A 17,039-nucleotide genomic window follows, 5' to 3' on the forward strand; every position below is an offset into this window, starting at 1 on the left:
CTGGAGTAACTCAACAGGTCAGGCAGCTTATCTGGAGAAAAATAATACGTGACATTTTGGGTTGGGACCCTTCTTCAGACTGAGAGTCAGGGGAGAGGAAAACTAGAGGCACCTTATTGCCCAGAAATCCATCAATCTCCATTTTGAATTTTATCATAATACCTTGGCTACTGCTGATGTCCAGGGTAAACAAATTCTAAAGATTTCCCATCCTCTGAATGAAGCAACTTCTCCTCTTCTCGGTGCTAAATTGCCTGTCCTTTATTCTTAAACTCTGCCCCCCTGGGCTCCTCATAGTTGCATCTAGTTCGTCAATTATATAACTTGAAGAAATCCCCTTTTTTACTTCTAACTTTAGAGAATACAGTCCATTTCAACCTCTTCTCATGACAAACAAGCATCCCCGGAGCCTGCCCAGGGATTTTTCTCTACGTTTTCTTTATTACAAATATATCCTTTCTTACATAAGTGGAATCTTACCAAGACCCTTTGCAACTGCTGTAATTCTTCTGTATTCCTGTAATCAAATCTTCTCTTAATAAAGGCTCACATTTTACTTTGCCAACAATTCACTTATGCACCTACATATTAGCCTTCAGTGAGCATACAGTCCTTTGAGTGGGGTTGTTCTGGGATGCCAGAATTAACTGTTCAACCTTCCTGAGGAGTCGTGGGCCTAACTCGACAAAACACCAGTGAAGGGGGATGCCCACTTGATAACACCAATGATATACTGGCATCTAAACGATTAGTTTTTAATGTGCTTGTTAAAATGTAGATAGCTTATTATTGTTATTGTCCTATAGCATAAGTGTGTATAAGCAGTTTAGATACTACTTTACCTTTGGGTTTGGCTTTCTTGGTTGAGCGCTTATCCTGGTGTAATAGCACAAGTACTTTGTGTTTTAATAGTAATGATGATGTCCCTTGATTTCATGATATCCCTTCGAAGATCAACATTACCCAATCTCTCACCGTTTAACAAATACTCCACTGTGAGCCTACGCAGATGACCTCACATTTTCCCCCATTATATTCCATCTGCAATATACTCGCCTACGCATTCAGCTGGTCCATAACTCTTTAAAACCTCTTTACATCCAATATGGTAAGCTCTTCAATTGCAGAGGAACAAAATTACAAGGTTTCAAGTTCAAAAATACTGTAAGTGTCTCTTCACTTTCCTTGTAAAACAGTGAGACTGCGGTCATTAAAGGAAATGGTTACAACTGCCTCACTACGGAATCTAAACATGGCAATAAATGACCTTTTGTTAGGCTCATTCTGAAAAATAAACCTAAATCTTGACTTCAATCTTTGCAAAATAATCCATTGCAGAAATTATTGGATTTTATTTAAAAGAATCTCAAAGGGAAAGGAGAGTAAAGTATTAAACAAGATTACAGATGTAAATGTCGATGAGTTGTTTCCCTTCGTCGTGGAAACTAGAGCCAGCTCTGTTCCAAGTAAAGGGGCTGCCAATTTAAGACAGACATGCAACTTTCCCAGAGGATCATGAATTTCTGGAAATCTCTTCCCTAGGGAGCTTTGGAAGTACAATCGTTGAACATATTTAAGGTTGAAATAGACAATTTTGACCTAAAAGGAAATCACAGGTTATGGAAATGGACAAGGAATTGAAGCTGATGCAATGATCAGATGAACCACGATCTTTGTGAATGATGAAACACGTTCAGGGGTTATATAGCCTAGTCTTTCTCTTACTTCATAAGTGGGTTTTTTTCATATATGTTCTTTTGAAATTTTCACCATTTTTTTTAGTTGTGATCAGGATCTTCTCGCTGTAAGATACTAAAGTATAGTTATAATATTAAGGGTACTTAACAGCTTACAATGGTAGAACAATATTTTCACTGTGACCTCTCTCCATTAGCACTGATAGTTTCTGGTAAGTTCCACATGAAACAATGTCATAATATTGAGAGCAGTCAATTGTATGGCACATTTCTTAAAGCAGTACCTACCTTAAAAAGGTCATGATTGTTAACAACAAACATTATATATGACACATATATTCCACATTACAAGTAAGGACCTTTTTCATTGAGTGGAAAAATGGAAGAGGTCATTTTAACGGTACTTATTCTTAAGGATCACTAGCCATTATAAACTTGTTGAGGGCTACATATCCTTAAAAGCTGACTCTCCATCACGTAAGAATGAGTAAAGACAGGTCACAATCACGCTAACAATGGTGGCACTACACAAGTCTTGTAAGATTAAGAAAATCATTGGTTTTATGCCAGGTCTTTAGTTTCCTTTCTGAGATTATTGATAAAATTTTAAAGAGTGGATTCTAGCACAATGGACCAAGTAGAGCTGATTAAAGAGGATTAAAATCCCAGTAATCAAGTACAAAACTCTACCAGGCAACATTTTAAAACAAAGTGAGTCAATATTGTTTCACCCTGTATGTGATCTTTCAGAATGAATCAAAATACACTGATCAAATCAGTCTGAATGTCAGATTTTATTTATAGTTGGCCTTTTGACAGCCGTGTTTTGGAATGGCTTGATTATAACGAGCAGCTACCACTTTCTGATGATTGTCAGTATTTTCCACAAGATACTTGTTGAACAAAAAAGAATAAGAGCAGACAGATATATCGATCATTTTTTCCAGGCAAGCCAATGTTCAATTCCTGCTTTACACTGAACCAGTTATATTCAGATAAACTCTGTACAATTGGACTGGAAGAGTGGAAAATACACTCCTATTACCAGTCATTATCTAATCGAGCCACACTTTGCTCACTTAATACGGTATTTATATGAAACAGCAGGTACAAGATTGAATGTGGCTGTGGGTTCCATGTGATTAAATGAGTTGCTGACATTCGATCTGACATAAAAATGGACACTCTTTGGTGTGGCTTTGCACAGGGACTGTTACTGTAGTCAACAAATGTTGAAAGATAAGAGAATCAAAGTAAAGAGAAAGATAACAGGTTAGGTAAAACCCTTCAGCAACATGGAATGCCGTTTGTGATCATCTGTCTGTGTAAAGGATGTGGAGTTGCTGACGTGGCCTGTATTTATTGACTGCCCCCAATTATTCTTGAGAAGGTGATGGTAAGATATCTCCGTGAACCACCACAGAGAACAATTTGGAATAGATCTGGAGCAGCTGTGACATTCGGAGTAATTTTCATACATTTGAGCATCCAGTCTCACCAAAAGCAGTATACTTTTATCAGTTTACTTTTATCATTTAACTGAGATTGATCAATAACCTCGATTGGTTTTCTGTCCACTAGTAACGATTTTTAATTCCTTATTTGTGTTCAAGTCCTCCCTTAATCATGCACTTTAATATGTACCAACAACCTTGAAATACCACTGAGGGTCCTCACTCTCAGTTACCACAATCATCCTACACTCTCTAATATTTTCTCCAAGCCTTTTCATAGCTAATCCTCTCAGAGGCTACCAATTCTTGGAACAGGATATTAAGACACGAAATAAAAGCAGGAAAAGTCATTCAGCCCTAATGACTATTCCATATTTTTAAACTCACAGCTGATATCTAACCTCAATGTCACTCATTTCCAGCACTAATTCTATTAATATCTAAAAATCTCCATGACTCCCTGCTCCCTGACTCTCAGTTTCAAGAAGGGTCTCGACCGGAAATGTCACCCATTCCGTCTGTCCGGCGATGTTGCCTGTCCTGCTGAGTTACTCCAGCATTTTGTGTCTATCTTTGGTGGAAAGTAGCATCTGCAGTTCCGGCCTGCTCATAAAATTCTTTGAATGTCTTCAAGGAGTAATGAAATGATTTCACTCTATGATTGACCTTGGTAATAATTGGTTTGCTTCAACTGCAAACTCCATACTGAGCCCTGCCATGAAAAGAGATCACCAAGTAGAGAGAGGGAAGGGTTCAAGGAATGTGCTGAAAACCTCCTTGACAATAATGCAGCATCGTTGAAACCTGAGAACCCCATGACTACCAGAAATTGCGAAGACCATTTGAATATTTACATTTGTTCCTCTGTTGTGCAGGAACACTGAAAAAGAAAAGTGAATGTGTGTTATGCTTTACAACTTAATTAAATTGAGTCCATGAAAGTTGTTATTCAACAGTGGTATTTGAGAGGCTTTTAGATAGGCAGATGGACGTGCCTATCTAATGGAGGGATATGGATCATATGCAGGCAGAGAAGATTAGTTTATCTTAGCAGCATGTTCACCACAGACATTGTGTGCCAAAGGGTCTGTCCTGCACCTTGCTGTTCCGGCTTATGTTCTATGTGTATCCTGAATACGCTTAATGGCTGAACTCTAGGCACAGAATTCCAAAGATTCACTCTCCTCTGAGTGATGAAATTTCTTCTCTTTCCTGAATACCAACCGTTTATTTTGCGACTGTGAGCCTTCAGCCTAGATATTCTTAATAGTTGTAAATATCATACCCCATCTGTTCTGCTAAGCCAGAAATATTTTGTCATGGGGGCTGAACTGCACAGGCCCAATCTACTTAATGGTTGGTCATCTCTCTCTTCTCATGCAACAAATGCACCATGCTAATCAGGTAAACATCTACTGCATTCCTCCTTTTGCAAATTCATCCTTTATGAGTTAGGAAGACCAGTTTTGTAGACAACATGCTAACTTGTTATGGTCCTACATAATTGGAATGTTTCTGCTTTTCCTCTCAAATTCACTCACAATAAAGGGCAGTAGGGAATTTGCTTTCTTAAATACTTTCTGTACCTGTATGTCCACTTTCAGTGGTTCATGCTCTAGGGCCCAATGCTCCTCTGAAAACTCACTCCTTTGTCTGTCGTCCAACATTTAACAAGTACCCCGGGTTTCTACTTTTTTTACAAGAGTGAATGCCCATGCTGTTTTTTCACACTACGTTCCATCTGCCATGCCTTAACCTGTCTTTATCCCCTTGAACCTCTTTCCATCATCCTCCGTGTCCACACTACCATTTAGCTCTGCATCCTAAGTGAACTTAGATATATTGCACATGATCACCCCATTTAAATCATGAACATAGGTTGTGAACAAATGAGTCTCCAGCAGCAATAATTGCAGCCCCTCACTGGTCGCTGCCTGTCAACCTGAATATGGTCTGCTTATTCCTACTCTCTGTTTTCTATTCTATAACCAAAACGCAATCCATGCCCCCAATTTCATGCTCTTTTTTCAATATATTTATTTCTCGTGTGGCATCATATTGAAGATCTCCAGAAAACTGAATATACACCACAAGTTGTGCAGGAAAGAACTGCAGATGCTGGTTTGAATTGAAGATGGACACAAAATGCTGGAGTAACTCAGCGGGACAGGCAGCATCCCTGGGAGAGAAGGAATGGGTGACGTTTTGGTTTGTTTGATACAACCTCAAGAAACACTAAGATTTATCAGCCATGAATTTCATTTTTAAAAACCCACATTGATTCTATCTAATCCCAGTTACCTACCTTCATGACTTCTGAGGTTAACTTCCAAATTCTAGATGGATAGGCTCCTGCAAAAAGCATTAGGTTGCCTTACTCAGTTAAAACTGTTGAGTAAAAGGAAATTGATGCTCTTTTTTAATTCTATTCTACTTCACAGGGTGCAACTGGGTTTCCAGGGCTTTCTGGAGATAAAGGAGCAAAAGTAAGTACAGCAAACAAAAAAGATGAGGAAAAGAAAATCCAAGTCATTTAAAAATGTGGAACATGTTAATGGGTTTTGAAAAACGACTCTGGAATTAAACTACTGATCCTATTGCATCTGAAATTGAGCAAAAGGGAGGACATTAATATAGCTTAGATTTTTTTTAAGTTAAAAAAAACTGGCTGTGGCAGTGCACAAAAAAAGTTGTTCCATTGTGGTGACTAATATGTACAAGCACACTTGCAGCAAGATACATGCTGGCCATCATATAATTAGAAGCGTTAGCGAATATATAACCCATGCCCAACAGAAATGTGCGAACGAGAAATTAGAAATGCAGTCAGCCTGCATTTCTAATTTGCTGTCAGTGCTGCTAAATCAGAACTTTTTTAAAATCTGTACATAAGATGCGAATGTTAATGGCAATGTTTTTATTGTCAATCTGGCTTAGTTGAGATACTGGATGTTGGAGATCCTCCTCAAAAATTGTCCAATGCTTGTTTCAATTCCAGACTCAAATTATGTTGGGTTGGTTGTTCTGGAACTAAATAAGAGTTAGAGAGCTCCAATAATATGATCAGTAAGTCTATGGAGGGTCAAACTTAAAAATCTGCTCCTGATTGCTCATTGGAGTTATCTGCTGGAATTTTTTTTGTCTAGATCTCAGATGAGGATAGAACTTACCTTAATTCCCATGTCCTCCCACAGTTGAGCAATCCGTTAAAACATTTTTGTTTCGCTTTACACTTGGACAGCGGACATACAACATTTGCCTTCGAAACTAGGTAGGAAGCAAAAAGTGTCATGTTACCCTTTCAAAATTGGTAGAGTTCTCCTAACTGCACAGACCTGCGCAAGATAACCACTTGTGAGGTGTTTGCGCAGTAATCAACCAGGACCTGCAGAATTGATGCAATTTGCCTTTGCTTTCATCTTGGCCAATTTATGAAAAGAAGGTTCTCAATCTCATGTAGTTTAGTTTTTGGAGACATAATTTGTTGCCTGTATTGTTTCGCAGGGAGAAGCTGGACCTCCAGGCCTACCCGGGAGGATGTCAGTAAGTGATCAAGCACTTATTTTTTGGAAGATGAGGTGACCTGTTAAATAAATCAAGGAGTGGGCTGACCATACAACAAGACATTCAGGATTCAGACATTCCAGACTTCCCACTCTTTCTATGCTACTGTCTGACTGGGATCAGATGTGCCAGGCTTGCTTGCTTTGGCTACATCTAAAGAATCCAGATACATAATTACAGCGGAATTGGTGATCTGATGTTAATTCTTTGAGATAAATTTATAAATTTGTGCACATGACATTTTCCTGGGATGAGCAGGAATGTGAATGATTGCAAAGTCCTTTACATCCTTTTAAATTTATTAAACAACTCCTTTGATGCTGATACTTTGATTGTTAAATATATGATAAAAATGTAAAATATTTGTCGAAGCAACTGGAGAAACGTTCTATTTTTATCTGAATGGTGGGATCGGGTGGGATGATTAAAGGTTCACATTTAATATCTTTAAACCATTGGATTTAACCCAGGATAGCTGCCCTCCGTGTTTAGGCCTACCGATGTGGTAGGTCCCTATTTAGCACAGTCTAACAAGGCCATAGCCCTGAATTGAGATCTGCTTGGCAGTAAGTCTACAGGTGATTCGTTAAAGAAACTGTGCTCTTTGAGAGACAGTGACAGACAAATCAAAGATTTAAGAAGTTTAAAGGGATATTTACAGATTATGCAAAGGTATCTAATTGCAGCCTATGTCATTACCCAATCAAGACCTCTCAAACCAACAGCAAGACATTAATGGTTTGATAACAGCTGAAGATTGATATGGAAGTACATGCATTTATTTAGAATATGGAACACAGAAACAGGCCATCAGCTCTCAGATATTTCTTCTTGCTTCCTTCTCCATTAAACATGAAGCCACTAATTTCCAGACAGTCACTGACCTCGGGAAGCTATCCCCCACACCCTCCTTAAACCCCAAACAGCCCATTTCTACCTCGGGAGAAGGGTCTCGACCCGAAACATCACCCATTCCTTCTCTCCAGAGATGCCTGTCCCACTGAGTTAATCCAGCTTATTGTGTCTATCCCTAACACGATTGTTTGGGTAGACCCATTATTTCAAACTGCTCCTTTCCTACTGAACTAACTTACAAATTACTCTGCCTCTGTTCTTTTCCTCTTGTCCAGACCATTCTCACTTATATCCACAATACCGCGAATGCTCACATTAACATATTCTTATTTCCTGATCCCAGTCTGTTCACCTTTACCAAGGACATCCAGTCGCATCTAACCCCAGGATAGTATGATGGTATAATGATCCCAGGAATTAGTGGGTTAACATATGATGAGCGTGTGACGGCACTGGGCCTGTACTCACTGGCCTAATACTGCTCCTATCACTTATAACCTTATGACCTTATGACTTTTCATTTCTCTCATGAACAAAAACCAAACCAATCCACCTCCACCACCATACACGTTCACATGACTGAGCTTGTTTTCTTACATTGAACAACTTATATTTAAATTCCTCGTTTTCTTCGTATCAGAAGGTTATTCCGGGAATTTGTGTGGATGTAAGCTATGCCTGGCTCTTTAAGGGATTCACAGACGAGTCCTTGTTTCAGTTCTACTCGGGCCCCATCTATCAAATCCTTTCTCATTAAATTCATGATTGTATCTGTGCTGCTTCCTGCACTCGTACAAAAGTCAAACATTTCATTACCAAGAATGTCAATCGCCACCCTGCTCTTTCTAATTCTTTCTTTCTTTTCCTTGACATTTCTGTCTCTAAAGTCAGAATAAAGGCAAAGGCTCAACATCCATTATAAGCCCACAGACCCTCATAGCTATCTCATTGACACCTCCTCTCACCTCTGAAACTTCCATTCTGTGTTCTCGTTTTCTTTTTCCCTACTCTGCAACCTTTCTTTGATTCTATGACAAGATTTTTTGTTAGCGTGTTTGCCAGTGCTACTGCTCATTGTTCTGCTGGTTGGTAAAGGATCCTTTTATGTGCATGTATAGGCACAAGGGGGTGGATAGAAAATCCAAAGCAAAAGTTGGGCAGAAAATTCACCTGTACTTTCTGGTGGTACTTTGCACAAGGGTCTCCTAACATCTTGTGTACATCTTCCAATCTAGCCTCGAATTTGATGAAAGTGAGTTGGGTTTGAAATTGAGTTTGGTTTATTGTCATGTGTACCGAGGTACAGTGATAAACCTTTGTTGCGTGCTAACCAGTCAGCAGAAAGACAACACATGATTACAATCAGGCCATTCACAGTGTACAGATACATGATGAAGGGAGTAATATGAATTTCGTTTAGTGCAAGATAAAGTCGGTAAAGTCCAATCAGAGATGGTCTCCAATGAGGTTGGTATTAGTTCAGGACTACTCTCTAGTTGTGGTAGGATAGTTCCATTGCCTGATAACAGCTGGAGAGAAACTGTCCCTGAATCTGTAGGTGGGAGATGGGAGAAGAGGGAGTGGCCAGGGTGCGACAAGTCCTTGATTATGCTAGTGGTCTTGACGGGGCAGTGTGTGGTATAAATGGAGTCAATGGAAGGGAGGTTGGTTTGTGTGATGGTCTGGGATGTGTCCACAATTTGTTGCAATTTCTTGTGGTCTTGGATGGAGCTGTTCCCAAACCATGCTGTGATGTGCTGTGCTGTGATGAACATTGAAAATTGTTAATACAACTTTTCAACACTTTCAGAATTATTTTTGAATTATTTTGGCACTTTTGTAATGATTAGGATGAGCATGAAATGTAATTCAGGCACCGCCACAATTTGATAAAGTAAGATTCAACAATTCCAGACAAATGTGCACTTTACGATCCAGCCTTCGCTCATGTTTCTCAGTTTTGACTTTGTAAACTAACAGTGCCATTTTTCTTTCAGGTAGAGACTGGTGGTTTGAAAGGAGAACAAGTAAGTATAATGCTCACACATCATTAACAAAAAGTTGTCAAAGGGAATCATGCCCTTGACTTTACATTCGAGTTTTAGTTTAGTTTAATTTAGTTTAATTTAGTTTAGTTTAGAGATACAGCACGGAAACAGGCCTTTTGGCCCATGGAGTCCACACCAACCAGTGATCCCCGCACACTAACACTATCCTACACACACAAGGAACAACTTACAATTTTACCGAAGCCAATTAACCTGCACACCTGTACGTCTTTGGAGTGCGGGAGGAAACCGGAGCACCTGGAGAAAACCCATGTAGGTCACAGGGAGAACATACAAACTTCATTCAGACAGCACCCATGGTCAGGATTGAACCTGGGTCTCCAGCGCTGTAAGATTACAACCCTACGCAGCGCCACCATGCTGCCACTTTTATTCAAGATGGCTATGCATTACTGGCTAATAATGCTTAAACCTTCAGTGGCTACAATATGTTACATTGCTGTGAACTATCTTCTGCACTTTGTATCTTCCCCTTTATCGATTTAAATTTGATCTGTTTAGATGGCATGTAAAACAAAGCTTTTCACTGTACCCCAGTACATGTGACAATAATAAACTTAAATCGAAACCTAAACTTCACCTAGGGTACTGTCCAGCTCAACTCTATCCCATTGCAGACATTGGACTTTGTCTATGGAACTGATGCGTTACAATACAAAGAACTATATTCTGCACACTGCATTTTCCCCTTTGCTCTTTCAATTGTACTTGAGTTTGAATTGATTATATTCATGTGTAGTATTATATAATCTACTTGGGTAGCATGCAAAACAACACATTTCACTGTACTTTGGGACCCGTGATAAACCAAAACCTATTAGGAAGTTTACAGGAAAATACATGGGGGGGATGGGATAAATGATAATAGAGTCATAGAGTGATACTGTGTGGAAACAGGCCCTTCAACCCAAATTGCCTACACAGGCCAACATGTCCAAGCTACACTAATCTCACCTGCCTGCGTTCAGACCATATCCCTCCAAACCTATCCTATCCATGTACCTCTCCAACTGTTTCTTAAATGTAGGGATAGTCCCTGCCTCAACTACCTCATCTGTCTGCTTGTTCCATACATCTACTACCCTTTGTGTGAAAAAGTTACCCCTCAGATTCCTATTAAATCTTTTCCCCGTCACCTTAAACCTATGTCCTCTGGTCCTCGATTCACCTACTCTGGGCAAGAAACTGTGCATCTACCTGATCTATTCCTCTCATGATTTTAATACACCCCTATAAAATCACCCCTTATCCTCCTGCGCTCCAAGGAATAGTCGCAGCCTACTCAACCTCTGCCTATAGCTCAGACCCTCTAGGCCTGGCAACATCCTTGTAAAATTTTCCCTGTACCCTTTCCAGCTTGACAACATCTTTCCAATTACGTTGTGCCCACAACTGAACACAATACTCTAAATGCGGCCTCACCAATGTCTTATACAATTGCAACATGACCTCCCAACTTCTATACAATACTCTGACTGATGAAGGTCAATGTGCCAAAAGCCTTTTGGACCACCCGATCTACCTGCGACTCCACCTTCAAGGAAACATGTACCTGCACTCCTAGATCCCTTGCACTACAACATTCCCCAGACCCTTACTATTCACTGTGTAGGTCCTGCCCATGTTAGACGTCCCAAAATACAACACCTCACATTTCTCTGTATTAAATTCCATCGACCATTCTTCAGCCTACCTGGCCAATCGATCAAGATCCTGCTGCAACCTTTCACAATCGTCATCACTATCTGCAAAACCATCCACTTTTGTATCATATTTTGAGAATGATAATGTTTAATGTTAAGGATAATGTTTTGAGAACTGGCGGAGACACCTGGGCTGAATGGTCTAGTTCTGTGTCAGGGTTTGTTCCTGTTCCTACACAGGGGCTGTATGTGGCCAGTTAGCACCTATTATATCCAATTCCCTTACCAGATCACCTATAACCCTGCACCTGGGGTTCCACCACATGAAGTTCAAGCTTGCAAAGTGTGCATAGATCGGATTGAGTAACATAGCATCTTCAGAAAAGCTAGCCTCCTCACTGTAAAGCATCACTGGATCATCAACATGTCCAACACCTGAACAAAACATAAGCTAAAAACAAGAAATAGTGCAATGGTAAGCCATCTGACACTTTGAGTCGGTTTCACAATTCATCAAGCTCATTATCTTTTGACACTCTTAACATCCAGAAATGCAGTGATCTCCATTTTTAATTCGCTCAGTGACTCAACCTCCTCAGATCTTCTGGGGAAGAGAATTCCAAATCTTCACCATGTTGTGTGTTGAAATTGTTTGTACCCTAGTTCCTCTTTTATTCCGAATCTGTGAACCTTAGCTCTAAATTCATCTGCGAAAGAAACATCCTCTCTGCATCCAACCTACCAAACCCAGTAAAAATTTGCGTTTCAATGAGATCTCCTCTTATTCTTCCAAAACTCTAGAGCGCACAGGCCCCATCTACTTGATCTCTCCTCCTCTGACAAACCCATTATTCCTTGAAGCACCAACATGAATCTTTGCTGCACTCCCTCTGTTGCAAGTACATCGTTTTTTGGACGTACATGCAAGTAGATGTGATCTCACTAAGGCCCTACAGAATTGCAGTGAGACATCTTGATTTCTATTCTCAAATCCTCTCATAGTAGAGCCAATGCAATCATTTGCCTTCCTAATCACTTACCGTATTTGTTGGTTTTCGTGCCTTATGTACGAGGAATCTTAGATCCCTTTGAACATTTACTAGATCGTATGCAAAATAAAGAACTTTACTGTACCTAGGCACATGTGACAATAAAGTATCATTGAACCGTTGAACATCAACATTGTCCAATCTCAACATTTTCAAAACACATGACTTTTGGTCCAGTTGGCAGCAAGAGGAAATAATTACTTATTATTACTTATTACTTGTATTATCTCATGTTTTGCCTTTTCTCATTAAATATCTCATGTTTTGCCTTTTCAGGGTGACCCAGGGCCTCGGGGCTTTCCTGGTTTGTTAGGCCCTCCAGGACCAATGGTAAGTGTTTTTATTGTCTGCAAGGAAGGAATTTCAATTATTCCCCAATCCTGCAGCATTATCACAAATGAAAGCTTAGGTTCTCTCATCCACTCTGAGTGTATGTATGTCTGTATTTGTCTGTGCATGTATATGTGTATGCACGCGCATGTTTGCGTTTTTGTGGGTTTATGTTTATTTCTGTATGTGTATGTCCACGTGCATGTGTTTGTATATCGTTGTATGTGTGCGCCTGTGATTACATAATACTGTTAATTATTATCAATTGCCTTGGCTTTAAATCACAAACATGCCATCATTATCTTGTTGTTATATGGCACAAGGAAACACTCCAATTGTGAAGAAGGACTTCTTAACATATACACGGATTAAATTTATAAAGTTGTTCTTGAAAAGTATCATGAAGATAATAGTGCACTGGCAGGGTAGTATGGCAGACATGGCTCATGCCTCACTATCAATGCTTTTGGATTGATTTTTATTCTTGCAGTAGGATGGCAGTTGATCAGGGTGAAGCTGATGGACACATGAGGAAGCATACCTTATTGGGAGGCATTCCAATTGGGAGGCAAATACTCCAGCATTTTGTGATACCTTCGATTTGTACCAGCATCTGCAGTTATTTTCCTGCATACCTTATTGGGAAATAAGTGGAGGAACAGGATTAACAGGATAATCACTTCAAGAACCAACTTGAGACTTGATGGAAATAATGAGTTTCTTCAATGTTGTAGAATAATATAAAGAACATGATATTGTAATGATACCTGCAATAATGCACAAAACTAAATTTTGAGTAAGTGTGAAAACAATGGACCTATTTTGAATAATCTTGAACGGTCATTTTGGCAACATAAGGTGTTGGAAGGACAACTGTTTGTAAAGATTCCTTTGCTAGGCTCTGTTTGATATTAAATAGGAAGTTGCACAATTACTGGAAGTTCCACTTAATGGGCCATCAATGTAATTCTTTAAGAGATCATGCGTAGTTTTTCTTAGATCGGAATTTCTTATTCTAAAGTGAACCAAAAAAAAATCAGAATCAAAATGCACGGTACCACAAAAATACCGTAAACCACACATTTTATGCACTGTCTCATTGGGTCAAGAGGATTGGTATTTGTATTCCTGGGGAAGAAAGGAATCGGTAGAGAAATATCCCGGGGCAACTCTCGTGAACCTTTACCGATGACAGGTCAATGAGATTAATAAAATATTGCATGTTTTTTTTCCTACTCTCAGGGTCCTCCTGGACTGGATGGCATTGCTGGAAAACCAGGTCTACAAGGTCAAAGGGTATGTGAACAATTAAATCCCTCAGTGTTGTATCAGCACGCTTTCAACTGGAGACAGAATATGGAAGGCAGAATATGGAGATCTGGATTTCCTGTTAAATAATGAAACTATAATTTTCAGCAGGAAAGCTAGTGAGCACAGGGAAATGGAAGGTTCCTATTGAACAAAGTGGAATAAAATTGAGCCACAACAGACTTTGCAGATCCAGAGGTCAATGCCTCTTTGGTGCAGAACTAGTCTATTTGGACCAGGATCTTAATGGATTTTTATCATCAAGATTTTTACTCCTGGTGAAAGATTACATACGTGAGATGAACAGAGACAAAGTTGAACATCAAAATTAGAGATGGCCATGTGTCCTTGTTTCCTTGTTTGTGGTCAAACAGCTCAGTAATAATTCACTACCTCATTCCAAGCCATAGAATGGCGGGGAGGACAAAACTAGTGAGAAGAATTATCCCAAAAGTACATGTGATTGGAGAAGCAGGGAGTTGTTGATAGTCATGTGAGAGAGAATAAAATCCAGGGAAATAAGTGAGGGAAAAGGATTGATCATAATGTGAATAAGATTCTGTGGTTAAAGTTGGGCTCCTCATCCCTGACTTACTTGTGCTTTATTGCTTCAGTATCCCACTCCAGTGCAGCACCTCTTCCTACTTGCCTTGCTGCGTACACTCATTCTGCACTTTCAATTGAAGTCAACAATTTCAAAAGGGAATGGCAATAAAATGCCAAAGAAACATTTTACAAATGAGCAGAACAAAACCTGGCTCTAATTTAAAGATGAATGTCATAGTATACTTAGAAATGCTTAGAACATAGACGGCAGAATGGGTCATTTGAAAGCATGGCCCATGTTAGTATGCAAGATCCAATCTTGGTTCTCCCCCAACAGTGGAAATACAGTGAATCAGAAACCAATGTCCATAAAAACGGCAGTGATTTGCTATCTGATTATTTGGAAATCCCAGTAGTCGACTATCTTGCTCACCAGGAAATGTTTCCTGCGCTTCCTTTAAACTCTGATGTTTCCAGCACTCCTTTTAAGCTTCCTGGTTTAATGGGAAAATTTATGATACCATAAAGCATGAAAATAAAGAATTGAGAACGTATTAATAGGAAGAGCAAACAATTGTCTGGAAAATCTCCCAGTCCAACATCAATAAAATCCCGAGTGCACCAGATTAATAGAGTTTTATTGTGCTGACCTATGAGAAATCTGCTTGAACTTCATGGCTGCTTGAGTCCATGGTAGCAAAATAATATTTTGTGTTGATGTGTTCTATCAATTTGTTGCCTATGTTAGTTGCAATAAATATATATTTAAAATCAGAGTCCTTTTATCAGGAGCAATACGTCAATGATAATGTGATGTCACAGTCAAGGTGATTACATTGTGTGTTCCAATGATCTCTCCGGTTGCTACCCAACAGTTAGTCTGTCCATGTTGCTAAGGTTTGGATTGGAAGGCATGGAGGAGATAGGAATATTGTGTAATGCTTGTATTTTTAAATGAAGAGTGCCCTAAGTGTAAACATGAGCATTGATCATTTGTCAAATGCCCAGTTCTAGGTAAAAAACATTTCAGTTTCATGAACATGTGAATTGATTCTCTCTTCTTTCTTTCACTAATAGTTGTGCCTCATCCCTTGTGTGTAGTGTTCCGTCTGCTCTGTTTCATCACTGTCATTTCATTATTGCCTTTCTTTCAGGGAAGAAAAGGTGACCGAGGACTGCCTGGTCTACAAGGAATTACTGGAGCCCTGGTGAGTGGTAAACTCCTCAGAGTTCGATATTATTTCCTCAGTATGGTACTGATTTGTTCGTTCTAATTTGTGTGAATACTTCTTGAGTCTAGTATTACTATTATGAACCAGAATCCTGCATTTTAAATCTGCTTGATATATTTTAGAAACATTGAAAATATGTGCAGGAGTAGGCCATTCGGCCCTTCGAGCCAGCACCGCCATTCAATATGATAATGGTTTATAAATCATTGATTTATAACAAGATTCTAAAGTATAGGAAAGTTTAACAGAAAACTGGGGAGCCACTTACTTGTGTGGGTTAACTTTGTCTTACTGATAAATCTTGTATCGTTGAATTAAAAATTGTTTTCTCAAAGTCATATATAAAGTTTTGAGCGCATAATATGACTTGAAATTTCACTGCACTGAGGGAATGCTAAATTGTCAGTGCTAGATTGTTTTCAGATGGAACATTAAATTGACGTCAAATGAAGGAGGATATTAAAAAATAATGTGCTTCTGTTTGAAGAAGATCTGGGGTTCTTTACCATTACAAATATTTAATGTTGTTGACTACAATGGAACTAAATATTCAGCATTAAGAATAATGAATAGCTCTTCCAGATACGATGCAACATTGAAGTTGTTTGAATAGAAAAATAACAGCTTAGTATGACAAATATTAAATTTGCGTCAGGTATGATTGGAAAAGTGGAGATGAAGTGGAAATTCAATCAAAATTTCAATGAATGTGGGTCCTGTTGCTCATCTCTGCTCTAATTTCTTATGTATTCTGTAATCTCACAACATTCGATGCATTTCACAAATTCACCATTATGGAGCCTACTCTGGGCATTCACAAATTGCTGCTTTACCTCAGGTGCAAGAAACAAATGTTTTTATTTTGAAAGTATGTTGAAAATTTGGCCTGAACACCAAATGTCTTCTTAGTTTAGAGATATAGTGTGAAAACAGGTCCTTTGACCCATCGAGTCTACACGGACCATTGATCACTCCTTCACATTAGTTCATATGTTGTCCCACTTTTGCATCCATTCCTTACACACACGGGGCAATTTACAGAGGCCAATTACTTACAAATCTGCACGTTTTAGGAATGTGGGAGGAAACTGGAACTCCCAGATAAACCCATAAGGTCAGAGGGGGAATGTACAAACTCCGCACAGACAGCACCTGTAGTGAGGATCAAACTTGGATCTCTGGCACTGTAAGGCAGCAGCTCTACTGCTGTACCATGTGCTGCTCCTTAGTTAGACTTCAATTGGAATTAAATTAACAATCTCACTCTGGGATTTTCATAAGTTCATAAGTGA

General features: G+C 39.2%; 1 protein-coding gene across 1 annotated transcript in view; it reads left to right on the forward strand.

Moving 5' to 3' along the window:
* col22a1 (collagen, type XXII, alpha 1) overlaps nt 1–17,039 on the forward strand; it is a 188,463-nt gene that overhangs the window by 99,018 nt on the left and 72,406 nt on the right. The window contains exons 16-21 of the mRNA XM_078398602.1: nt 5,593–5,637; nt 6,656–6,694; nt 9,568–9,597; nt 12,608–12,661; nt 13,904–13,957; nt 15,670–15,723. Of these exons, the coding sequence (XP_078254728.1) occupies nt 5,593–5,637; nt 6,656–6,694; nt 9,568–9,597; nt 12,608–12,661; nt 13,904–13,957; nt 15,670–15,723 (276 nt within the window). The remainder of the gene's footprint in view (nt 1–5,592; nt 5,638–6,655; nt 6,695–9,567; nt 9,598–12,607; nt 12,662–13,903; nt 13,958–15,669; nt 15,724–17,039) is intronic.

The sequence above is a fragment of the Rhinoraja longicauda genome, chromosome 4, assembly GCF_053455715.1.
Source record: "Rhinoraja longicauda isolate Sanriku21f chromosome 4, sRhiLon1.1, whole genome shotgun sequence".
In the NCBI taxonomy this organism is placed as follows: domain Eukaryota; kingdom Metazoa; phylum Chordata; class Chondrichthyes; order Rajiformes; family Arhynchobatidae; genus Rhinoraja; species Rhinoraja longicauda.